General features: G+C 34.6%; 1 protein-coding gene across 12 annotated transcripts in view; it reads left to right on the top strand.

Annotated features, from left to right (window-relative positions):
* LOC117339641 (cGMP-specific 3',5'-cyclic phosphodiesterase-like) overlaps window positions 1-26,283 on the top strand; it is an 80,997-nt gene that overhangs the window by 44,975 nt on the left and 9,739 nt on the right. For 7 of the 12 annotated variants that reach the window (XM_033901341.1, XM_033901347.1, XM_033901348.1 and 4 more), the window contains 17 exons: window positions 461-550; window positions 1,392-1,532; window positions 2,791-2,868; window positions 8,636-8,683; window positions 11,588-11,652; window positions 11,907-12,021; window positions 13,235-13,378; window positions 13,783-13,926; window positions 13,979-13,983; window positions 14,987-15,128; window positions 15,978-16,085; window positions 16,989-17,098; window positions 17,972-18,059; window positions 18,781-18,881; window positions 21,870-21,947; window positions 22,231-22,369; window positions 22,672-22,755. In XM_033901341.1, the coding sequence (XP_033757232.1) occupies window positions 461-550; window positions 1,392-1,532; window positions 2,791-2,868; window positions 8,636-8,683; window positions 11,588-11,652; window positions 11,907-12,021; window positions 13,235-13,378; window positions 13,783-13,926; window positions 13,979-13,983; window positions 14,987-15,128; window positions 15,978-16,085; window positions 16,989-17,098; window positions 17,972-18,059; window positions 18,781-18,881; window positions 21,870-21,947; window positions 22,231-22,369; window positions 22,672-22,755 (1,680 nt within the window). Of the gene's footprint in view, window positions 1-460; window positions 551-1,391; window positions 1,533-2,790; window positions 2,869-8,635; window positions 8,684-11,587; window positions 11,653-11,906; window positions 12,022-13,234; window positions 13,379-13,782; window positions 13,927-13,978; window positions 13,984-14,986; window positions 15,129-15,977; window positions 16,086-16,988; window positions 17,099-17,971; window positions 18,060-18,780; window positions 18,882-21,869; window positions 21,948-22,230; window positions 22,370-22,671; window positions 22,756-23,691; window positions 23,819-26,283 lie in introns of all 12 variants that reach the window. The other 5 variants (XR_004535279.1, XR_004535280.1, XM_033901343.1 and 2 more) reach the window with 3 other exon arrangements.

Raw genomic sequence — 26,283 nt, forward strand, 5'->3', positions numbered from 1 at the left:
ATAGCTGTTAACAGTAACTTAAGTTAAGTTTTCATCTAAGTTTCATTGAACTGAAGTTCTCATCATCACACTCTGGATTTGTCCAGTTGTATATTCTGGCTTACTTTAGTTTTTTCTGGGAACTTTTATAAATACGTGTATGTATATATTCCTTTTCCGGTTTTTATGAAATGATTACTGGGGTGCATGTCCTAATCTTGTCCAGTTATTTGATTTATTGCAGTTTTCGTCTCAATTTTGTGAACATTCGATCATTATCATTCAGTTGTGCCTCTAGATCTTTCTCTTTTATTCCAGGTATGTTTATGGGAACTGCCCTTGATATAGATAAATCTTTTATTTCACAAAGACATAACAATTTTATTTAGATGCAGGATAATTATAAAATATGTATGTACAATTGTATATAAAATAAAAGTTTTGGTTATGTTAAAATTTGAAATGTTCCTGTTTCTTCCAGTACTTCCGGAGGTACTTGATTTTCTGTGGAATTGGCATTACAAATGCCCAGCTGTTTGAAATGTCAGTACAGGAGTACAAGCGAAACCAGGTAACATATTAGTCCTGAACAAAATAAAATATGAAACAATGATTATACCTATTATTCCTTGCAGCATACAGCTTTTTATTGAAATTTTGTGTTAAATTGAAGGGCAAGTGATAATGAATTTTGTACAGGCAAAATGTCACAAATCACCACTGAAACCATAGGACCTTAAACAGAAGGTAATGATGTATATTAAATTTAGTACCTTGAATTCTAAGAACAAATAATTTGTTATTGACTGGTGATAATAACCAAAGTTTGTAGAGGTCTTATGAAAAATACCAAAACTTGAACAGGTTTGTATGGAAAATATCAAAGTTGGTACAGGTCTGTGTGAAAAATATCAAAGGTCTGTACAGGTCTGTATGTAAAATATGAAAGTTGGTACAGGTCTGTGTGTAAAATATCAAAGTTGGTACAGGTCTGTGTGTAAAATATCAAAGGTCTGTACAGGTCTGTATGTAAAATATCAAAGTTGGTACAGGTCTGTGTGTAAAATATCAAAGTTGGTACAGGTCTGTGTGTAAAATATCAAAGGTCTGTACAGGTCTGTATGTAAAATATCAAAGTTGGTACAGGTCTGCATGTGTAAAATATCAAAGTTGGTACAGGTCTGTGTGTAAAATATCAAAGATTATTGGGTTTGTATGTAAAATATCAAAGATTGTATAGGTCTTATGTATTAAACATGAATGTGCCAAATGTTTCCAATATTTAGTTATAGTTTTCAATAGTTACCAACACAATGAAATAGTTATCCATCTTATTTTCGTTCATCTTAAACACTGACTAAAAAAGTGGTGACTTTATTGTCAACCAAGGTTTGATACTCTTATGTTTCAAGTTACTGCTCAATTTGGCCAGAGGAGTGTTTGAGGAACAAACAAGCCTTGAGAAACTTCTTCAGAAGATTATCCTACAGTCCCAGGACCTTCTCAAGTGTGAGCGGTGCCTGGTCTATTTACTGGACGATGTCCTCGATAAGGTAGGAATCAAACCCAACTACAAACTCCTTTAGGGTTTAAAACTTTTGGTTCGTTTTTAAAACAAAACACGCTTAATATACGGCATGTCAGTGCAGCTAAGTCATTGTATTTGATATCTGGGCGTTGTGTTTATGTTTCAGCATGCCTGTTTATAGATTATATGCATGCTTTTTGTTGCCTGGAAAAGAAACTCTTGCAGCATACATATTGTGTAGTTTATAAATTTTGTATATATCTAGTTACTTTTCAACACATGCAGAGCAGATGCTCAGATTTTGAAGTTTGCTTGAGTAGATTTTATGTTGTACAAAGATTTAGGCAGCATCATGCTATTCCAATTCATCTTTTACTTTTAATAGTCTTTTATTGTAGAATAGATATAACAGTATATGGAAATATTCCAATAGATGTTTCCAGTGTAGGGTTACAGTAGTGTATATGCATTTAAAAAGTCCTATTAGAATAATTTATTACCCAGTTTAGTATAGAATCATGTGGACAACCCCAAGTCTGTACATCAATTTCAGTTTAAATGTAGGCTGATTTGGAAAATAAAAAAAAATGTATTAAAACTAAAACAAAAGCTACAATCCTATGAGGATAAAAGGTAATGCAGGCTGATGATATATTTTTTTGTCAACAATCTCAATAAAAAACAAATAACGATAAAAACCATTAATTGATCCTTCAGAATGCCTGGTAAATGGTACCAATACACTAGTAAATAACAATAGATAAAATCACAAACAGTTCCACTTCAGAGCCGTTTTGGGTGTTGGAGTATTTTGCTTGATTTTCTTTGAATCGCTGCTCTTGGTATTGCAAGGCGTGTGTTTAAAACAACTGAAAATCATGAACATGCATAACAAGCTGGTAATGCACTACTGGATACATGTATTCTTTTTAGCTTGAACGACAGGAATTATTGAATTTATATTGTATGGTTAAATGGCAGAATGCCGAGTTACATTGTACATCTTAGTATCCAAATTATAAGACTTCATTTTTTCATTTTTCTTTAGATATATGTTAGAATGACACAGGAAAAAATCTACAGCCTGGAATAATCTTGAATATACATTTAGAGCTGTGTATATATTATTACAGACAATTATTCCCTATGTCCATGTAGACATCCTTAAGTGTAATTAGAATACACTGTATCTGGTGACTGCTACATAGGGTTAACATGTATATAGTGGAATTATATTTTTAATATTGCTTTCTTTTCTTTCCAAAAAAAAATGCAATATTTAGAACGTTCTCACAGGCTTGTTTGCCAAGGTTATGGAGAAATACATTAATCACAAACAACTGCAGTGGGCTTTCAATAAGGTAAACAGAGGTAACTTGTCTTAACAAATGTAGTGAAATGCAATAGGCTGTAAATTAATTTATGCAAATCTGTTTTTTTCTGACTTTTAACCATCACTGTCACCCGAGAAACTAAATTAGTTGGCTAGTTTATAAGCATAGTAGCTTAATATATTAATCCAAACCTCTTATGAAATGTTTCTTTAATCCAACCCTTTTATGAAATATTCCCTTTTTTCATCGTGTGAGCAAAGTGTGAAATTTCACAGCATTCCACTTGTGTTGTGTTGATTTGGTAAAATCAAATTTTGCTGGTCATGTGATTAAATGTATTGCCTTCAATTTACCACAGATCCTCCCTGGGAAAATTAAAGTTTTAAATTGCATTTCCAATGTATGGAAAGAAAAATATGGATTATTCTGTTTTATTTTTATTAGAGTACTGCTTCATATTAACTAAGAATTGCATTTTATTTCTATCTGAGATAGAAAAACATATTAATTGGAAGATGTGAAAATAAGACACCTGTCAGTTATATCTTTAGCCAGAGTTCTTACAAAAGAAATAAATTCAACATGGAATCACCATATAACTGAAACCAATTTAGAATTCATTTGGTGAATTAATGAATAATTAATGAATTTCAAATTCAAATACTGAAATATTGGAATTTGAACGTCAAGATCTCATGTTATAGAAAGCCTTAAAGTTTCATCAAGGATGCATGACCTCAATTTTAAGACAGAAATTAGTACAAAGATAGTTGATTACATAATTACGCTGATGAAGGTTTTGTGTCTTTAATGACTGAAGCCATATGAAAACTATGTTCCCAGATGATTTTGCCGCTCAATAGACATTTCAAGTGGCTTATATATTGATATATTATCATACATCAATGAAATTATTCATAATGTCACCAAGACACAACTCGATAGCATTATTGAATCCCAATTGAATACTATTGATATCAATTTGATATGCAGGCTTATAAATGAGGAAATGTTTAATGAGATGCTATTAGAATGAAGGAGCTTAAGAAATGCAAAATATTCGAAGGCTACCAAAATTCTATGCTCTGATAAATTGCCAGCAATGGTTGGTTCTTCAGGGCTGGTGTATGCGAGGGATGTCCAAAGTTGTACGGTGTATTTGGCTCTCTGACATCCCCAAACATGCGTATAATATGATTAAGTCATACACAATACAGAATATAGGCAAAGTTCTGCTCTTGAGTGTTGGGATATAAAAACCATTCTATATTTAATTTAGTTTTTTATCAAAATGGAAAGCAGAACTAATCTTAAGGCTTTTTGTGTACTCAGAGTATTTTCAACTTTTGAACCTACTGTCTTAATTTACATTCAAAATATGCCTAAAAGGCAGCTCTGTGGAAATTTGTACTTGGTTTCATGTATATCATTCATTGTAGGACTTCTGAGGCACAGTGCCATTTTGGAAGTTGACTTCTCAAAATTATAAGAGAAGAAACAGAAAGCATCTGAATTTTTCAGTTGGGTGTGCCATTTATTTAGCAGACTGCTATAAATTTTACAAAAAATTTAGTTAGTATGTGGAACTATTTTGAAAAATGCTACAGAATAAATTTAATTTAAATCAAATATGCATGACAAAATATGTATATTATGAGGTAGTATTCTTTAAGTAGGGGAAAATGACATGAAATTTCAATTTCAATATACATGTATTTGTCTGCTATATGAAATTCTTCAACACTAGAAATTCTATTTGAATTTGCATGCAATCGTAAATCTGCATGTTATCTTAACCAAAATGATCTGTATTTGTAGGCAATTTAGGTCTCTTGTCAATTCTGTGGCTGAGAGATTGCATGTCAGATACTGATTCCATTACCAGAGGTTGTAGATCACAATTGTATCCACATTCTGTGTATACATCGGCACATGTCATATCTTAATGGATATTGATAAAACGTAATAAATTGGTCAGACTAGAAGGAGACTGAACAAGTGTGGGTGTCAGTCAGGTTTTATACAGCTATGGTCAAAGTCACTGTTCTTAATTACTATTGATAAATTTTGTTTATTTTTATTTTACTCTACGCAAGCCGTTTGTATAGGGTAATTTTATGCTTGGTCTGCTTGACCTAAAACAAAATATTTGTTTAGGGTATGATGGTAATTAAGCACAATAGAATTGTGTGAATATGAGAAGAAACTATTATTGTTTTTCTTACAATTTCCAATTAGTTAAAACAACCATATCTTAAATGACATCTATAAATTCAGAAAAAGAGAAGTTGTTTAGCTTAGTAACATAACAAGAGTTGGCATTTGGATCTTGAAAATAAAGCTGAATTAATAAGCCTCATCTCAGTCATTTAAGTCTTTAAATGAGTTCTTAAAGCAACTATTAAACATTAATAAAATTATTCCTGTTGAGGAAATCTTTCTGAAGAGTATTATGAATTAGAAACATATGCCTTAATTGGTTGCATTTGTAAATAATTGCAAAATATGGATTTATTGCTAGAAAGAAATGGTATGCAATTACAAATCTGCTGGTTATTTTCTGCCAGTCTGCATATAAACATTTCATGATTGATCATTGAAACTGGAGACAATTGTTTCAAAAATAGATGTAAACATTTACTTCTTCACATGACACTGCCACAATAAAAATAATCAATGGTACAATTGTATAGGGCAGAGAGTGCAGCTCTTCTGAGTTGCTGGCATCATCATAATGATGGCCTGATTGTTACAATATATGGCACATCAACATATATATATTCCTAGATTACAATGAAACTTGCTCCAGGTAGAGAAGGCTGTTCCTAAATCAAAAACTTCTCAACAAAGCAATCATATCTGGTAAAAAAAGTATTAACATGATATTAAATTTAATGCCTCTGAGAAGACAATATCTGGAACAGATTATGTAGAAAGCAGTATTTTTGATAGATGTATTTCTTAAATACATTTGATGACCTGCATAGCATTGAAATTTGTAATTGTAATTTTATTTCTTCCAAATGTTTTCTGCATGAAAATTTCAGGGACATGACACTGGTTCAATATTATATTTATTAAAATTTCTTCAATCCATTTCTATACTGATCTGATGTTTCTTGACAGTTATTGCTCATAAATTCCAAAGCCCCTTTTTAACATTTGATAATCTTTGAGATTTGCAATATCATGTCAGATTATTGCCCATTCTGTCCTTTGAAAAGTTTCTCTAACAACTTAACAAGCTCCTGATTTGTGTATTTCTCCTGTTCCATTGTTATCAAACTAACCCCTATTTTGACTGACTAACTAAGTAGTTTACTAACAGCCTACTAATAATTGTTTTGTTGATATTGACAATAAGATGAAATTGAAATGTTTCCGATCAATTGTTTGTAATTTGACTTTTATAATTTCCACATGTGCTTCATGCAAGAAAGCTGTTGCAATACATAAGCCTGTATCAACCTGGCCTTGTACTTTTTTCTAGGCATGGCTTAATTTCAGCTAGGTTAGAACATGTATAAGGGAACAACCAACCAATTGAAAAAATATATTTTTGAAACAGCCCCTGTGTATAGAACGTTGAGCCAAGGATAAAATGTCTGGCAGCCACTGATTGGCCAGTATGTTATGAAGTGAGAAAATAGATATGTAGCCTGATAGGTAACTATCAATAAGAAATGTTGATATAAATTTCTTAAGTCCGATTGGTTTTTTTCCCAAAAGTTCACGTAATAATAGTAAACAGGTAAACATTTAAGATTTTTGAGAATTTTTACTGCGAAATTCACCTATTTTCAAAATGGCTACCCTGGAGAAAATTTGAGCTGAAGGACCCAACTTTTTTTTTTTATTAGGTGTTATATCAGACCCTAAACTTTTGTTATAAACCATAATCGTCATATTCAATTCAAGAATTTGAATGAAATAATCCAAAACGTTAACACTAAGGTCTATGGGAAAACAATTGGTTGGTTGGTCTCTACATATAGCTACCGCATATGACATTTTGTGCCATCTAGCGTCCCTGGAAACCAGATGATGGGACCGACTAGCACATTTTCGGACGGGATTCTCATCTTGGAGGCATTGTAGCAGAATTTAGAGAGAAATTGAGATTCAGGGGGGATTGATGATGAAAATATGACACATGTAGTGTTACAAGGAGGACCATAGACCGGACAGATACGGACATACATTCTATATTTGAATGGTAGCGGTATATATCGTGGCTCGGGGTACGGTGGTATGCTGGTTGTACTGCTGGCACTACCCCGGTTCAATGTGTGGGTGTGTGTCTGGTTGTTCTGTTGTCACTACCCCGATTCGGTATTCGGTGATGTGCTTGGTTGTTCTGTTGTCACTACCCCAGTTCAGTGTTTGGTGATATATCTGGCTATTTTTTGTTGTCACTTGCCCGGTTCCGTGTTCTGTGTCTGTGTTTCGACTCTTTTATCTAAATAATGGCTCTACTCCCTAATTTTTTTTCTCGTTCGGCCTTTTTTTCTTCATTTTTTACAAAAAGACCAGAAATTAGGGGGTGGGGGAGATAACATTGAGTTATCTCCCCCTGATCTTTATTCTATATCTTATTTGTTTATATTTCTGAGTAGCACGATTTCTATACTTGGCTATTAACCAAAAGCCATCCCTTTAAATTCAAAGCTTATCAAGATATTAAAATTTACATTTCAAAATTAACTCAATTTTAATGTGGTTTTCTCTTAAGAATTTCATATCCGGTACCAATAGAAGAATCAACCTACCAGCCTAAGACTTGCAGTCAGGCACTGCATATTTTGATAGCATAGCCTATGGTTCTATCCTGTTCCAGAAAAGTTATATTTGAAAAATGTGAAAGATGCTATAGGGAACAACCAACCAATTGAAAAAATATATTTTTGAAACAGCCCCTGTGTATAGAACGTTGAGCCAAGGATAAAATGTCTGGCAGCCACTGATTGGCCAGTATGTTATGAAGTGAGAAAATAGATATGTAGCCTGATAGGTAACTATCAATAAGAAATGTTGATATAAATTTCTTAAGTCCGATTGGTTTTTTTCCCAAAAGTTCACGTAATAATAGTAAACAGGTAAACATTTAAGATTTTTGAGAATTTTTACTGCGAAATTCACCTATTTTCAAAATGGCTACCCTGGAGAAAATTTGAGCTGAAGGACCCAACTTTTTTTTTTATTAGGTGTTATATCAGACCCTAAACTTTTGTTATAAACCATAATCGTCATATTCAATTCAAGAATTTGAATGAAATAATCCAAAACGTTAACACTAAGGTCTATGGGAAAACAATTGGTTGGTTGGTCTCTACAAAGCATATTGCTATAAAGATCTCTGTATTTAGTTTATTGCTTGCTAGTAAAACATTGCATTTAAATGAGTTGCATAAATGTTTTTCATTTATTTGAAAATTAAATGTTTCACTTTCAACACACATTTTCTTAGCTATGTTAAAAACATTGTTTTAAAGTGATTAAAAACAAAATATTTTCATGTTCCACTATGATCAGATTAGTATCCATTTTCCAATGTGTAATGATAAAAAACAATGGTGTTTTGTTGTAAAGCATGTCAGTTAATGTTTGTGATTAAATATTCTCTGCTTCATCAACACCGTGGTTCGATCAGTGGTCCAGCACAAACATTTTTATCTACACAACTGTGCAGCCTTAACATGTTTGATCTGGCGATTCCCTTTCTATGAGATGCAGCAGGGCATGGTGTGTATATTGTTGTACTTGTTGTCATCAATGTCGTACGTTTCTCTCTCAGGATGCAGATAGTCCAAAAGAAGATTATAAAAGGCCCACCAGTACAAAGGTAAATCTACAAATATACATAGCTCTTGCCTATGGCATGTAGTTTTCATATGTATGCTGTCTCGCTTGACTTTTAATTAAATGAAAAGGTTCGGTATGTATGAACCTGTGCTGAGAATCTCTACTTTCTGCATTTTTGAGACAATATACACAGTTATATATTAAGCTTTATTTCACAAAAATCATGAAACAAGTTCTAATATATTGATTACTCTAGACTTGTTAACCTGGAAGGAAGTATGTAGGAGCCTTTATTGAGGGAGGATAGAATATGGGAGAAACCTGTGTTGTCAGACAGGTGACCCCATACCTTTTCATGTCTAATCTGGAAATCAGAGTGAAAATTGAATTTACAAGAAATTTCACAGTTAAAGAATTCATACTATCTGTAGTTTTCTCCATTGACTTTGCACTGCATTGGCTGCTTAAGAAGAATGCTACATCTGCAGCTATTTGGGAAAGCTTTTAGTTAGAAAAGCTAACAACTTAGTAAATATTAATTATGCTACAATGGACATTATAGTCCCCTGTACCAGAGAAGAGCCATTGTTGTGATAATAAAAGTCAATCACATCTAGTTATTTTGTTTTATCTTCCTTATTCAGAAATTCTAATATGCTTATAAAAACTTATTTTGAATTATGTACATCCAGAAAATAACCAACTAGAGACATCATTTTTGTAAACACCTAGATCTAATTAGTGGATGCATATAAATTTTATGCTGAAAATGTGAGATTGAGGAAACAAACATTTTGTTTATATTTTTGAGTTAATTTCAAAAGCGATACATATAAATATCATTCAATGACTCTGCATGGAATCCAATTCAGGACATTTGGCTTACAATAAGATAGTCTTGATATTCTAGAGACTGAGCCATGGTAAACTAACTTGCTATTATTTGATCAGAATAATCCATTCTTAAGCTTGATTTAAAGCTTTAACAGCAAATGTATTTCAGTTCAGAGCATGTGGTTCTATCTAGTTTGTAATCTATAATATTAAATAATTGAGTTAGTATTTCATTGAAAATCACAAAGATGTAATTTCAGTATACTAGTATGTACTTATTAGCTCACCTGCCTGAAGGGCAAGTGAGCTTATGCCTTGGTGCGGCCGTCCGACGTCAACTTTTTCATTTAAACAACTTCTTCTCAATAACCAAGAGGCCCTGAGAGACTTGATATTGGGCCTGTAGCATCCTGGGCTATTAAGGGCTACAAAGTTTTTTCAAATAAATTACCTTGACCTTCATTCAAGGTCACATGGGTCAAATAGGGTATAATCTTCTATCGTCTTCTTCTCAATAACCAAGAGGCCCAGGGACTTGATATTAAGCTTGTAGCATGCTGGGGTGTATTTGTTCAAATAAATGACCTTGACCTACATTCAAGGTCACAGGAGTGAAATCGGCTTATATCTGTAAACAATAATTTTGCAATAGCCAAGAGTCTCTGAGACCTGATATTAGGCAAATAGAATGCTGGAATGGAGGACTTTTATGAAAATTTATTGATATGATAAACCTAGCTTACTATGATATTTGAATAAAGAGGTAATCAGCATAGTATCTGTAGAAATGACCTCGATCAACTTCAAAGTTGCTGTAGAGCCAGGTGAGCGATACAGGCCCATTGGGCTTCTTGTGGAAAATACCAAATATGCATGACATTTGAATTCTGTTTCAAAAGCATGTAACATGCCATGGGCTTTTATATTCTTATGCTAGCAGAATGAGTGAGGGTGAATGAACTAAGAAATTTCTGCCTAAAATGAAATTTTCTGTATATTTCTTATCTAGAATGGACTTAATGTGTCTTTTTCTTGATAAAAATTGTGTCAAAAATTACAATTTACACCAATAATAGCATAATGAAAATCTGCATGTGTTTCAGTCCGTATGTAAAACTGCAGAAAATGTATTTGTGATCAAATGTATGTCATATAGTGATGGCATTTATTGTCCTGATCCTGTCAGACTGAGGGTTGATTATTCTAACTTGGGGAATCTTCATACATATGAAATCTTACTGTCCTGTTGGCTGTTGGAGCTCTTGTAGTTGACAGTGTTTGGGAAATTTCATCAGTGTCTCTAATTTGTCTTCTGACAAGAGTGCAACTTATTCTCCAAGGCAGCTTATTGCTAGTTAATTAAACACTTTTTGAGCTCAGTCATTTCTAGCAAATTTCATTAGAACTGTAATTAATTTGATGCTCTTTGATTATGCTGGATAAAAATGAGGAAGAAATCTTCTGTTTAATCAGAATTGTCAGTAGAGAAAACTGATGGTGATCCAGATGCTGCTCAACAATAATTGATAATTGTGCAGGAAATATAGGTTTACAATGTCTACTGTTGTAATTACAATAGTAATCTGTCTTATTTGGCGAGTCAAAATGTCATATGGAAGGCTTCTTTATCTGAAGGTATTTAATACACTGTATTGCATGCAAGTGAAATAAGTATGCATGTCTTGTGATTATTTACTGTAAAATTCACTTTTACACCACATCATTTTGAAACAAATAATATCATGTAAATGTTTTTTTATATTTTGTTTAATTTCTTTCATGTCCATTAACGATCATGGCTTTTGTAATGTCTGGAAATTGAGTAAATAAATGCATCATTCCAGACAGAGAAATTTAATTTTGAATTATACAAAGTTGATTTTTTATTTTGCATGTGAAATCTTTGGAAAATTTATTACAGCAAAATATCAGATGCTTCAAATATTTTTCATTCACTTAAATGAGAAGAAAACATAAATTTTCTACAGTATATATCATTATGTATTGTAAATTATTTAAAATAAACATATATTTAATATGTACTACAATTTCTGTATACTATCCTGATGTTGACCACGCAGTTAATTGGATTTTTAATGACTTTTTTCAGGAAGTTGTTTTTTGCAAAGCATTTGATCTGTGTGCCAAGGATGGTGGGACTATCCATGTACCGAGGTAATTTCTTGTTTCTTATCAAATTTTTACAGCCATACACCTCTTATATATAGATAACCTCTTTGTGTATATATGTAACCCTACAGTATAATAAACGTATTCTGTTTGAATTCTTGTTCATTCGCAATGAAGAAGTTTTGAACTTTTAGTAACCTCTTTGTCTATACCCTACATTATTTTCATTCACAATGAAGACGCTTTGAACTTTTAGTAAATGACGAATACTGCTATAAAGCAAACCTTATTTTTTACAGTGTTGCCAGTTTATCAAAATCCAAAAATGCTGAAATTGCCCGCCATGTGGTGGTTCAAGGAATGCCTCTCAACATTGGCGATATGGATGAAAGTACAACTTTTGGGAAAGGACCTGTAAGATATGATTTCTTATTAGGGCCCTATAGAGCAATGTTTGTTAGAATTTCACAAGGTGTTAACTAAAATCTAAAAACTAAAATGTGGGGTGACCTCAAATTCAAGGTTACTGGAATCAAATATGCCAATTGGCAGAATAAAAAAAAATTCAAAGTTCGGGTGACCATTAAGGCCCATTGGGCCCTTGTGTTATGACATGATGAAGCAAAGTTGTTCAAAATTAAAAAAGGTCCCTATTGACCAAAGATCTAGGTCATCTAGTCAGAGGTCAAGGTCAGTTGGTCAAGGTGGATATCAAATCTTACAGTTTTTCACTTATAAACATTTTGTTGTTACACTATGAAGCAGTGTTTGCTAGAAGTAAATAAGGAGTCAACTGAATTAAGGTCAAGGTCATCAAGGCAGAGGTCAAGGAGCAAAGTCAAGATAGAATTTGGTAGTAGCTTTTTTATTTATGAACATTTTATTATGACACTATGAAGTAATGTTGGTAGGATTTCAACAAGGAGTCAACTGACCAAAGGTCAAGGTCCCTCGGATAAGTATCTTTTCCCTGATGAATATTTTGTTACAATGCTTTGAAGAAAAATTGGTAAGAATTAAAGGAGTCAACTGATTAAAGGTTAAGGTCACAGGGTGAAAGATCAAGGTCAAATTTTGTTGAACTTTTTGTCAGGGCATGATGAAGCAGTTAAGAATTAAACAAGGAGTTGACTGATCTAAGGAAAATATCATTGAGTCTGAGGTTTAGGTCACTGGGTCAAAGGTCAATGCCACTTTTGTAGCTTTCACTGATGAACATTTTGTAATGACAATTTAATCTTTTTGTTATGAATATTTTTTTATTATGAAGCAAAATTGGTCAGAGCTAAACAAGGAGTGAACTGACCAGAGGCATATCATAGTAAATGTGATATGTATATTTTGCTTTCTTGTGATTATTTTTTAAAGTCCTAATATCAAACGTCAACTTCAGCTATATGGGCAGATGTGTTTTTGATGATTAAGGGGGATGATGTATTGCCACAATGCAGGGCCCTTGCTGACTTGTCAGTGATTTCTGTTTTTTAATGTTTTGCTATCTGCATTCAGAAATGAAAATTGTCATAACCAGTTGCAACACTTGGAAATTTCTCCTTTTTTCCTGCCAATATGACACAAAAATGACATATATATGCATCACACATGGTTTCATTGTATTCTGCTGCAGCACATTGACGAAGATGGTTTTAGGAGTAAGAGTATGCTGTGCATGCCAATCTATAACAGTGACAAGAAGATCATTGGGGTGACTCAGCTCATAAACAAAATCAATGGCCAAGCCTTCATCGAAAGTGATGCTAACATCATTGAGGTATTTATAACTATAAAACCCAGTAACATAAATTGTATCTATCATAATTGTTTACAACTGTAAGTAGGGCTCGACCAAATTAGAAAATAAAATTTAGATCTGAATTAATAAAAAAAATTCCAAAGGCTATGCCAGTAAAATATCCCCCTGATTTGAAAACTTGATATTTGTCAAACAAAAACCCTGAAAGTTTATGAAGTTGATTACCATAAATTCAAACAGTAAACATGTGATAGGCTACATTTTCTCCAGCATCCACTATGAATTGAATTGATTATTTCTGTAGTCTTTAGATTAAATAAGACAAAAGTACTATTTAAATATCTTTGCAACCTTTACCAAATATGTTGCATGTTTACTTTAACTGCCTGAAATTTTCTGAGTGTCTATTTTTGCTTGTTCAGGCTTTCTCTATCTTTACTGGACTGGGGATCCACAATTGTCAGATGTATGAGAATGCTTGTAAACTAATGGCAAAACAGAGTGTGGCGCTGGAAGTGCTGTCATATCATGCCACGGCTCAGGCGTCAGAGATTGATGAGTTGCTGGTGAGTAGTATGTACCCAATGGCATGGACTTAAATATGGGACAATGATTCAGACATGTCTGTGATAGGTATTTTGTCAAAATAAATGCAAACCATAACCCAAATTGCACATACCTTTTCCTTAAGAAACTGAATTTGTAATGTCTTGTATACTAGAAATATAAGTACCTCTCAAGGAAGAGGTGAAGGTTTTATTTGAATGACATCAGTTAAAAGCTTTATGAGGAATTAATAGATTTCAGTATATAAATGCAAACTGGTGTATGATTTTAATGTGATATTTCCGGTGACTGCTTTGTCACCTTCGTCAGACCTTCATTGTCTGATGAAGGGGACAGTCTTTTCCAGTGATGACTTTTGTCACCTTCATCAGATCTTCATTGTCTAATGAAGGGGACAGAAATTCTGGTGACGACTTTGTCACCTTTGACAGATCTTCATTGTCTAATGAAGGGGATAGTCATTTCCATGACTACATTGTCACCTTCATCAAACCTTCATTGTCTAATGAAGGGGACAGTCATTTCCATGACTACTTTGTCACCTTCATCAAACCTTCATTGTCTGCTGAAGGGGACAGTCATTTCCATGACTACATTGTCACCTTCATCAAACCTTCATTGTCTAATGAAGGGGACAGTCATTTCCATGACTACTTTGTCACATTCATCAAACCTTCATTGTCTAATGAAGGGGACAGTCATTTCCATGACTACTTTGTCACCTTCATCAAACCTTCATTGTCTGATGAAGGGGACAGTCATTTCCATGACTACATTGTCACCTTCATCAAACCTTCATTGTCTAATGAAGGGGACAGTCATTTCCATGACTACTTTGTCACCTTCATCAAACCTTCATTGTCTGATGAAGGGGACAGTCATTTCTGGTGACGACTTTTCCACCTTCATCAAACCTTCATTGTCTAATGAAGGGGACAGTCATTTCCATGACTACTTTGTCACCTTCATCAACCTTCATTGTCTGATGAAGGGGACAGTCATTTCTGGTGACGACTTTTCCACCTTCATCAAACCTTCATTGTCTAATGAAGGGGCACATGAAATCCCATCTGCAGAGAAGATCAATTTGTATTCGTTTGGCTTCAATGATATACCCATGCCCGATGATGATACTGTTAAGGCTGTGGTATGCATGTTCCAAGAAGCTGATCTTTTCAACAAGTTTAGAATACCATATGATGTAAGTAAACTATGTCTTCAACATATAAACCTAATGTGACAGACTTTTTCAAAATCACCTTTCATTCAGCATTGGTTTCCATAAAAGTTTCTTGTCATCTAATATTTCTCCAAACATTCTGTGCATATTGTTCATAAAAATTCATTCTCACATTCTCTTTTTGACCTAATGTTATTATCAAACTAATTTAGAGATCATTTTGAATTTCATATCTAAGGTCAATTCATGTATTGAAAGGTCAAGGTTATAAGGTCAAAAATCAAATAAAACACATTGCATACATGTAGTTATGTGATGTGGAAGAATTGTTTGGAGTGATGGTATTTTCTCCTGAGGTTAATGTTGTCATCTTGTCACTAGATTCAGTTTAATAATTTCTTCAAGGTGATATATGCATTTTAGCATTATTGAATAGATTAACACAAGCTGTCACTTAATGCCAGTTCAAGGTCATATGTATCAATTTAAAGTCATATATATTTCAAAGACATAATATATGCTTCCTAATGAGTGTATAAAGCTATGTTGTTGGGATGGAAGCTATAATGACCCATTGGTTTACAGTTAATGAGACTTGGTCAAAGGTCAAGGTCATTAAGGTCATATCCAGAAATCTTCCATTGTAAAGCATATATACATATATATATATGTTACAGGAATTGATCCAAATGTTCGTTGATCAGCCAATTCTCAGGATAAAATAGATGATCCGTCTGTTTCGGTTCACTTGCATGGCCTCTGATGGTGAGCTCAAGATGTCCTTGTGAATTGCTGATCTGGACAAGGAACCAGTACCTGTGATAAAAAATTGTTGAGAATTTAATAATGTCTTTGGCTGTAATTTTCCAGGTTCTTTGTCGGTGGGCGACCAGCGTTAAAAAGAACTACAGACCTGTAACTTACCACAATTGGAGACATGCATTCAATGTTGCTCAGACCATGTTCACCATGATATATGTGAGTTTAATTGTCCTATTTACTAATATATATATACATACATGTATATAAATATATCAAAAAATGTTGAAGGTGACAGAATGCAAGTAATGTGAAGTGATGTCAATTACTATTTTTTGATAAAACTGGTTGTGCAAATGTAATGCCTTAGATTGTCATTTACTATTTTTTGATATATATACATGTATATATAATTATATATATTAAGGTACTTCATAGAGAAAGGGTGTGTGACATGTAAAATGAGAGCTGATACCCTGTCTGTTTGCTCTCTTCTCTGGAGAGTAAATGCTGAAATACACTCTAGGATTGTGATTATAAATATGGGTACAAAGTGCCCTTGTTCAAAAGGTAATTAGCTTAATCACTTCATTAGTGAAAATCTCATCTCTCCTTTACTGCAAGTCAACAGGTAGGCAGACACTGAGGAGTGTCATATAGTTTCATAAAATTCTGTCAAGTTAGATTTACCAGAAATGATTTTATCAGGATTTTGAAATTGTTGTTAAACTGTGATTGCCTAATCACCTTTTGAACAACTGGACCCTGGTCATTAAATTTGTCCTTTAATGGCCATAAATGTTGATGAGATGTTATAAACTTTAGAAAACAAAACCAAATCCTGGTTAAATGTTTATGAAGATGGGGTTATTGCAATAACTACTAGTATCCTTAGATGATATGGACTACCACCATGAAGATAACATTGCATTGCATTTTTTGTTTAATTTGTTATGGATCTAATTTTAATGAACTGACCCAAATAGATGTGTTCTCTAATGTATTTAACTTATGAAGTAACACTAACAATTAGAGACATTTGTTGGTTCTGTACATACACATATATAACACTGTTGTGTATAAAACTTCATAGCATTTTTGTAAAACTTTTTATGTCAACAGACTGGAGGATTGAAGCCAATGTTTAAAGACATAGAAGTATTGACGTTACTGGTCGGCTGTCTCTGTCATGATCTGGATCACAGGGGAACCAACAACGCTTTCCAAGTGAAGTAGGTTTCCATCAATTGCAGATCAAAATTATTTGATTGTTCAACAACAACTATTTGATTTATGTTTGATAGATACCATGCCTAGAATCCTTATATATCTCTTTAATTTTTATTAGTTTTATGCTGCCCAAATTGAGTCAGTAAGTTGATTGGAGTGTGTGAGATAGGATTACCTGTTTGCCTGTGGGTAAACAGTAAATTTCCTTTTAAAATAAATCAAAATTTATTTATTTTATGATATTCCAAAGCATGCAGTGATACCAGTTTATCATGTTTCTTGGCCCGGATGGAAGCATTTGAGGGGTCTTACTGTGGGAGGAAGCCAGAGTACCAGAAAAACCCATGTTGTCGGGCAGGTGACCTAATACATTTTCATGTCCAATCGGGGAATTGAACCCCGGCCATCTAGGTGAAAAGCAAGTTTAATTGCTACCACTGTGCAACCCAATCACCCAAAATTTCTTCCTCTGTGTCATTGGCAGGGTTGTCTCCCCCATGGCTATGTTGTACAGTACATCTGTAATGGAACATGTTATAACTATTTTGTGTCATTGGCAGGGTTGTCTCCCCCCTTGGCTATGTTGTACAGTACATCTGTAATGGAACATGTTATAACTGTTTTGTATCATTGGCAGGGTTTTCTCCCCCGCCCCCCCTTGGCTATGTTGTACAGTACATCTGTAATGGAACATGTTATAACTGTTTTGTGTCATTGGCAGGGTTGTCTCCCCCCTTGGCTATGTTGTACAGTACATCTGTAATGGAACATGTTATAACTGTTTTGTATCATTGGCAGGGTTTTCTCCCCCCTTGGCTATGTTGTACAGTACATCTGTAATGGAACATGTTATAACTGTTTTGTATCATTGGCAGGGTTGTCTCCCCCTTGGCTATGTTGTACAGTACATCTGTAATGGAACATCACCATTTTGACCACTGCATTATGATCCTTAACAGTGAGGTATGTATACACATATTATCATTGACAGATTTAAGATCTAAAGACAATTCAATTTACTCAAGAGTTGGAATATGTGCACAATTTTGGCATTTGTTGAGAATTAAAATATAATACTCATTAAATCTCTGTAAATCTTTGAATGATAATTAAATTATATTTGTCTGTCTATATGATGACAACACTTGTTATGGTACATCTATAAGGAATTAAATTTAAGGTCTTGATCCTCGTTCAGTTATAAATGGAATGACTTTCCTCAAGGTAGGGATAGTTACCATCAAGTTTTGATTTCCTATCCAAAATTGAGATTTGATATATGTAATTACTCATTTTTCAAATTTTGTTCTCATCATGGTCAGATCTTCTTACAGATTTCTACCAAACATTTTTTTATTTATTATTATGAAAGGAGTTGTTCTGATTGCAGTTGAAGAAAAGAACTGTTTTGTTCACTGTAAACGATACTGTTTATAATGTTGATAGAGATTTAATCATTGAAATCAAGCTTGAACTTGGAAGATGCCACATTTACATGTAAAGGGCAATAACTCTGTCATCCTAATGGTGTTCTTACAAAAGATAATATAGCAAATGTGCACATGTATTAACATTCTTTCTCCACAAAGAGGAGAAGCAGTAAATAAAATTGAGCCTCATGTAGTCTTTAAAATGGCCTATACTTGTGGCTTATTGAACCATGATCTTATTTGTGCTGTTTTAGGGGAACAACATCTTCCAGTCTTTGTCATCAGAGGAGTACAGAACTGTAATCAAGATGTTGGAGCATGCCATCCTCTCCACAGATCTAGCTTTGTACTTCAAGTATGTACAATATCTGACCAGAGGCAGATCGAGCTATAAGCTTGTTATGCTGGGAAGCTTTATTGTTTCATTTGAAAATGGTTTAGTTACTGATAGCAGGAATTTCCTTATGGTAATTAATTAGGGAATGTCAGAGAAAATAAATCTAAATCCCAGGCAGAAGATATAATTCCTTCTTAGTCAAACCTGTACAGGAAGCAAACCGCCATAAGACAATGCCGAATTATTTAAACCAAAGGGATTTTTCTTATGCCCTCATTGTGGATCATCTTAACAAGTAGGCAAGGAGGTGTAATGAGAAAGATTTTAAGTACTTACATAATAATGCACCGTCCTCAATTTATTGACTTCATTAATGATTCAGTTGTCTTCAAATGTAATACACTCACAACAATCATCTCTATATAGTAGAGTGTAGTAGGAGTAGAAAAATGCATGGCAAGACAGGGGTTTGAACCCGGGACCTCCGAACACTAGCCGGATGCTCTACCAATTGAGCTACCTGGTCGCCGACGATCAACCCTGTCCAGTTCTGCTACACTCTTCCCCTGCCCTGCAGGTAGGGCGTAAGAATTGTACCTGCTGCCCCCATTGCATAATCGTAAGAGGCGACTAAATTTGGGATCTTATCTTTTCTCTTCTTTCTGAACAACTTTCTTCTTCCTTATGTCTCCCTTGACAATGCCTCACTTTTGGTCTTCAGTTGAGCGCTCACCTCTGTGAGGAAGGCTTTGGGTTCTGTCCCCTGGCCAAGACATACCAGAGTCATTAAAAATGGTAGTTGCTACTCCTGCGTAGCGCTCAGCATTTTGGGAGGGGCCGCGGTGGCCAAGTGGTTAAGGTGTCCCGACACTTTATTACTAGCCCTCCACCACTGGGTTGCGAGTTCGAAACCTACGTGGGGCAGTTGCCAGGTACTGACCGTAGGCCGGTGGTTTTTCTCCGGGTACTCCGGCTTTCCTCCATCTCTTAAACCTGGCACATCCTTAAAATGACCCTGGCTGTTAATAGGAAGTGGGATGACTGGTTGGCCCGTTGTCAGTATAATGTGACCGGGTGGGGTGTCCTGCTGGGTGTCTTCGGCAGTATGCATCAGTGAGGTAGCACTATAAATCGGCAAAAGTTCCAGCCTATCACAAGGAGACTTAACACGTACATAGAGCAGCCTCCCAAAACACACATATGCACTCAGCACACGCATGCATATCGCAAACACGGGAGGCCATCCTTAAATGACCTTAGCTGTTAATAGGGAGTGAAACAAATAAAACCAAACCAAACCAAACACTCTTCTCTCCCTTTTTAGCTCACCTGGTCCGAAGGACCAAGGTGAGCTTATGCCATACCGTAGCGTCCATCGTCCGTCCGTCTGTCTGTCTGTCACGCAACAGTTGTCCGGAAAAAAACTCCTCCTAAAGTACTACTCCGATTTTAACAAAACTTGGTATACATGATCAGTTTAACATGTAGTTGTGCATCCCACATTTTTTTTCACGAAAATTCATTTTTCAAAGTGGCCACCGGCTTCTCATTGGTTGAGGATTGTCCGGACAACTCCTCCTAAAGTACTACTCCGATTTTAACAAAACTTGGTATACATGATCAGTATAACATGTAGTTGTGCATCCCACATTTTTTTTCTCGAAAATTCATTTTTCAAAATGGTCGCCGGCTTCTCATTGGTTGAGGCTTGTCCGGACAACTCGTCCTAAAGTACTACTCCGATTTTAACAAAACTTGGTATACATGATCAGTATAACATGTATTTGTGCATCCCACATTTTTTTTCTTGAAAATCCATTTTTCAAAATGGCCGCCGGCTTCTCATTGGTTGAGGCTTGTCTGGACAACTCCTCCTAAAGTACTACTCCGATTTTAACGAAACTTGGTATACATGATCAGTATAACATACATGTAGTTGTGCATCCCACATTTTTTTCTCGAAAATTCATTTTTCAAAATGGCCGCCGGCTTCTCATTGGTTGAGGCTTATCCGGACAACTCCTCCTAAAGTACTACTCCGATTTTAACGAAACTTGGTATACATGATCAGTATGACATGTAGTTATGCATCCCACATTTTTTTTTCTCGAAAATCCATTTTTCAAAAATGAATAGGTGCACTTCTAGCTCAGGCAGGGGACTTTGTATTGCTGTTGCAATACTATCCATCTTTGTTTTACCCCCGCAACGAAGTTAGGGGGGTATACTGGAATCAGGTTGTCTGTCCGTCCGTCCGTCTGTCTGTAGACGCATTTTGTCCGGACAACTCCTCCTAAACTGATGGACCAATTCCGATGAAACTTCACACAAATATTAATGATCATGTGTAGATGTGCATGCCACTTTATTTTTCTCAAAATTATGGTTGCTATGGCAACTGGTCACTATAAACAGGTTTTCCGATAAGAACCATAACTTTAAGTTTGTCCGGACAACTCCTCCTAGACCGAAGGGCCGATTTCAATGAAACTTCACACAAATATAGAGGACCATGTGTAGATGTGCATGCCACTTTTTTTTTTTTTTTTTAAATTATGGTTGCTATGGCAACTGGTCACTATATTACTGGGTTATCTTAGTAAGCCTCTAATTAACAGTTCCAATTCACCATTGACTTGTGCAGATTGCGGGGGTATTAGTCAGCCATCCTGGCGACAGTTCTAGTTATCTATGGTATATATAGTTCTGTTACTTCAAACTCTTACAACAATTATCTCTTGTAATGATGGTGTTTTTTTCTGAGCGACATTATTTGTGTATTTTTATTGTGTATTAATGTGTAATAGCGAGTTGATTCATATTCTTGAAATGTCTTGTTAAGATTATTTAAGGCATCAATTTTTTATTTCATTTAAATTTTGTTATCAAAGATGTATCTTCACTACTATGTTGTTTGATTCAAGGTTTTATCAAACTGATCCTCTATAATTTAGATATTACAGTATTTCTACAAAATGATAACAGCAATATGTACTTTTTTTCTAGGAAAAGGGGAGACTTCAAAACCTTGATAGATAATGGAGACATAAAGTTTGAAACAGAACCAACAAAGGAACTATTGAGGTAGAACACACAAAAAAGAACTATAGAAAATATAATTTATCAATTTCATAATTCTTACATAATGGTTCATATAGGTTATTATCAAGATTTAAGAATATGCACATTTAAATGTAAAATTCTGGTCAGAAGCCTTTGTGCTAAATCTACCTGTAATAAAATAATAGAATGCTTTATCTATGCTTTTTGAATGATGTTTTATTTTTGTATTTTATTCCTGTGTATGAATGAATTGATCTTTTTAAGAATGAATTGATTTATTTCGTTACTGTTTTTATGAATTCAGAGCCATGATGATGACAGCCTGTGATGTGGCTGCCATCACAAAACCTTGGGAAATCCAGAAAGAGGTGGCACAGCTTGTTGCCAATGAATTCTTTGAACAGGGAGACATTGAGAAAGACAAATTGGGTGAAAAGCCTATTGTACGTTAAATTTGATTATCATTAACCGTATATAATAAGGACTCAACGACTGATTTTTCAGATTTACATGTTCTCAATTTTGTTTTGATAGTTAAAAGAAAGATAGATGACATTGTGATTTAATTCATAAATTTCTTGTAAATCTGTTATACTTTGTATTTAATTTTGTTTCTGTTTTTCAGTTCAGTATAGTCACTGGTGATTTGAACATTGTTTATTTTGAATTGAATTTCGCCATTGTCTTGTCTTTAAATTTTATTCATTATTCTCTGGTATAAACATGTAAATTTTCTTTTAACCAGGCAATGATGGACAGGGAGAAGGTGGACGAATTGCCGAAAATGCAAGTTGGCTTTATTGATGCAATCTGTATTCCAGTTTACAAGGTAAATATAGTGTATATATTCATTGATAATTTAATATCACAAAATTAGAAAAAGGAAAAAACAAACAAGCTTTTCTGTGCTGACCAGACATGCAGTTGGAATTGACTATCCTATTGAGATAGCCTAAGCTTTCTTTAATGGGGTTTAGAGAAAAAAACATCTGATATTTTTCTGACATTCCCTAGTGAAACTCATGTATTTTGAAATTAATTCTCATTTGTAATTTAAAGGGACACCCAAAGGGAAAGAATATCTGAACTATGTATCTTACTATAAGGGTTCTGAGACTGGCTGTATTTTGATATTAGATCAAAATACTTCATTTTCTTGTTTACTGAATGACTTTATTTGACATTGTGCAAGTCAGGAGTAACAATACACAATTATATCATTATGCTAATGTTGATATACATGGTTTTATTAACATGAAAAAAAATATTGACCAGGGACAAAGATATATAGTGTATATATTGCTAAAATAATAAAGATTTTAGGTACCGAAATTTCTTGCTAGATACAACCTTGTCAAATTTAGAAAGGTAAATTTGTAATTATGACAGATTGAATGAGTTATTTTTACAAAAATGTAAAGTGACATTGCAGTAAGAAAAATGAAAAGAAAAAAAAAGCTCAATGGAATAATCAATATATAGTATCTTTGATTGTAGGTTTGAAGAAAGTAAACCACACATTTTAGTAATTGCATATCTTAGGTTTTTGACTTGATAGACTTTATGATGCGAAACTATAAAACAAGATTTGATCTCATGACTGAGGCTGCTTGTATTTGACTGTTTACTATAAAATAACAACTAGTGTCAATGTTAACAGAAAACTAAGTATATTCCATTTCAATATGTGATGACTTACAGTATCAAACTGTATAAGGACTTAATAAGATTCTCAACTAATCCTGTGTTTGGTATTGTGGTTAAGATGTTTTCAGAGTTGTGGGGCGGTTTACAGCCCATGTACAATGGATGTGTATACAATCGGAATCAGTGGCAGGATTTGGCTGACAAGCAGAATGCACTAGAATCACCTTCTAAAGTCACATCCACAGGTCTCTTGTGTCAATATTTTTTTTGTTTCTCTCGGCCTTCTTAACTCATCCATGCTTGACTACTCACTACAGAGGCATGCTTCTTTGGCTGTTCAGTATATGGTGCTTTCTTCGATGTAGTCGACCCTGAGTATTGTCTGATCCGTCTCTTCACCACTTTTGAAATTCCTTGTGATACTTGATGTATTAACTGTTCACGTTTGTGTTATAGTGATTGGGAACTTGAAATTCTTGCATGCAGATTGAATAGAACTTATTTTGCACATATATTTTGTCACCAAGTGATCCTATGACTCATAGAAAAATGTCCATTAGCCTAATTACTCAGATATTGTGATATCTCCAATATATGCAAAAATGTAGAGCTTCCCAGCCTCCCCCTGTATGAACATGTATATAGTAAGACTCATTGAGATATTGTTATAAAAGAATATGTTTTACTGTCAATTACACAAACACCCCTTTACCTGATTTTTTTTTTTAAATCAACATCTGATTCACCTTAAACAATTTGTTCAGTTTCAAGGAAATTAGAATCTCGTCAGAAATAATGATTATATTATGACAGTATTTTTGACATAACTCCAGTGAAACTTTTATATACAAAAAAATGTGTATCACCAAATCAATGTTTAAACACAGTATATGTAGTTTAGAAGGATATATGTATGAGATACATCATAAGTGTATCGTATGTATAGAAGTGTTTTTTTCTCTTATCTTTCATGCATGATAGAATGATAATTCAATCTTTCCATCAGTGCTAAGCTACACAATAGTGAATGTTCAAATCTTGAATGTTGTTCACCAATCTAGTGTGTATAAATAGTATATAACTACAAACATGACATGCTGTGTGTGCTTACACTGACAAGTAGCTGCAGATTATGGCCCTGCATCATGTTTTATCAATATTCCCTTACATAAGGAAATTATTTTGCTTAAAATTTTCCATGAGAAAGCATTACAGAATTTAAGGAGAAAATCATTGTTAAGGAGTGCATTTCTTATTTTTAATGCTTTTCTTTGGAAGATCTTTAATGAAGGAATTTCCTTAAGTTAAAGAATATTGATGAAACTGGCCCCAGATTGGTGTCTTTGCCCTTCCTCAAACCCCTTTGCCATGAATTAGGTTCCCCTCTCTCAACTCCATTTGTAATGGTGCCCCTCTGTCCCTTCCCCAGCTCCCTTTACCCTGGCGGCCACTTCCCCAGCCCATTTTGCGTTGGTGTTCCTTTTAACCTGGTACCCCTCTCCCTCTTCCTCTCCTTTAGCCCCTTTGTCCTGGCATTCCCTCTCCCTCCCCCCTAGCCCCCTTTGCCCTGGTCCCCCCTCTCCACCTCCAGCCTCCTTTGCCCTGGTCCCCCCCCCCCCCCCCCCCCTCCTCTGCACCAGATTCAGCCTCCTTTGCCCTGGCACCCCCTCTCCCTCCCCTGTAGCTCCCTTTGCCCTGGCACCCCCTCTCCCTCTTCCCCCTCCCCCCTTTGCGCTGGGTCCCCCCCCCCCCCCCCCCCCCCAGCCCTGTTTGCGCTGGTACCCCTCTACCTCCCCATTGCCCTTAGACCATTTTTAACATTTTGCTTTCAGTTTTTCACAATACATATCAAATTGTAATTTCTTGTTTAACACATTTCATTTCTTGAGCATTCTTTGCTTGTTGGCCATGGCATTACAATATTCTTTGAATGCAATAGACTAACAACTCTCCCCTGTTAAGGAATGAAGGAAACTAACTGTTCAGGAAAGAAGAGGATTAGTGGGTATTCATCAACCACTATTACCAATTACATAGTAACTGACATTTAATCAGACAATCATTCTAACAGACAATGTAAATTTACTGTAATAGGCTTTGTCTATCCCTCAAGGGACAATCACTGTTGATTACATCTAGCTTTTTAACCAATTCTTCACTTTTTAAACAGACATGGTGACTGGGTGTTAACTCCTTAAACTATGTACATTTATATGGAAATGCTGGTGCTGGCATTGCTGCTTTTGTATATATTCATAATGTGTTGGTGCATATATTGTTTTACTTAATATTGATGAGTTGAGATTTTAAAAATGGAAGATGTCATCTGTACAATGAAACATAAGGGGAACAAGATTTTATTTGTAAAGTGTGAAACTAAGAGGAACACACTGGGTAACTGTTAAATGTGACATAAAGAGGAACACATCAGTAGCTTGTTTAATGTGACATAAAGAGGAACACATCAGTTACTGTTAACTGTGACATAAAGAGGAACACATCAGTTACTGTTAAATGTGACATAAAGAGGAACACGTCAGTTACTGTTAAATGTGACATAAAGAGGAACACATCAGTAACTGTTAAATGTGACATAAAGAGGAACACATCAGTAACTGTTAAATGTGACATAAAGAGGAACACATCAGTTACTGTTAAATGTGACATAAAGAGGAACACATCAGTTACTGTTAAATGTGACATAAAGAGG

The sequence above is a fragment of the Pecten maximus genome, chromosome 12, assembly GCF_902652985.1.
Source record: "Pecten maximus chromosome 12, xPecMax1.1, whole genome shotgun sequence".
NCBI classification, from domain to species: Eukaryota; Metazoa; Mollusca; class Bivalvia; order Pectinida; family Pectinidae; genus Pecten; species Pecten maximus.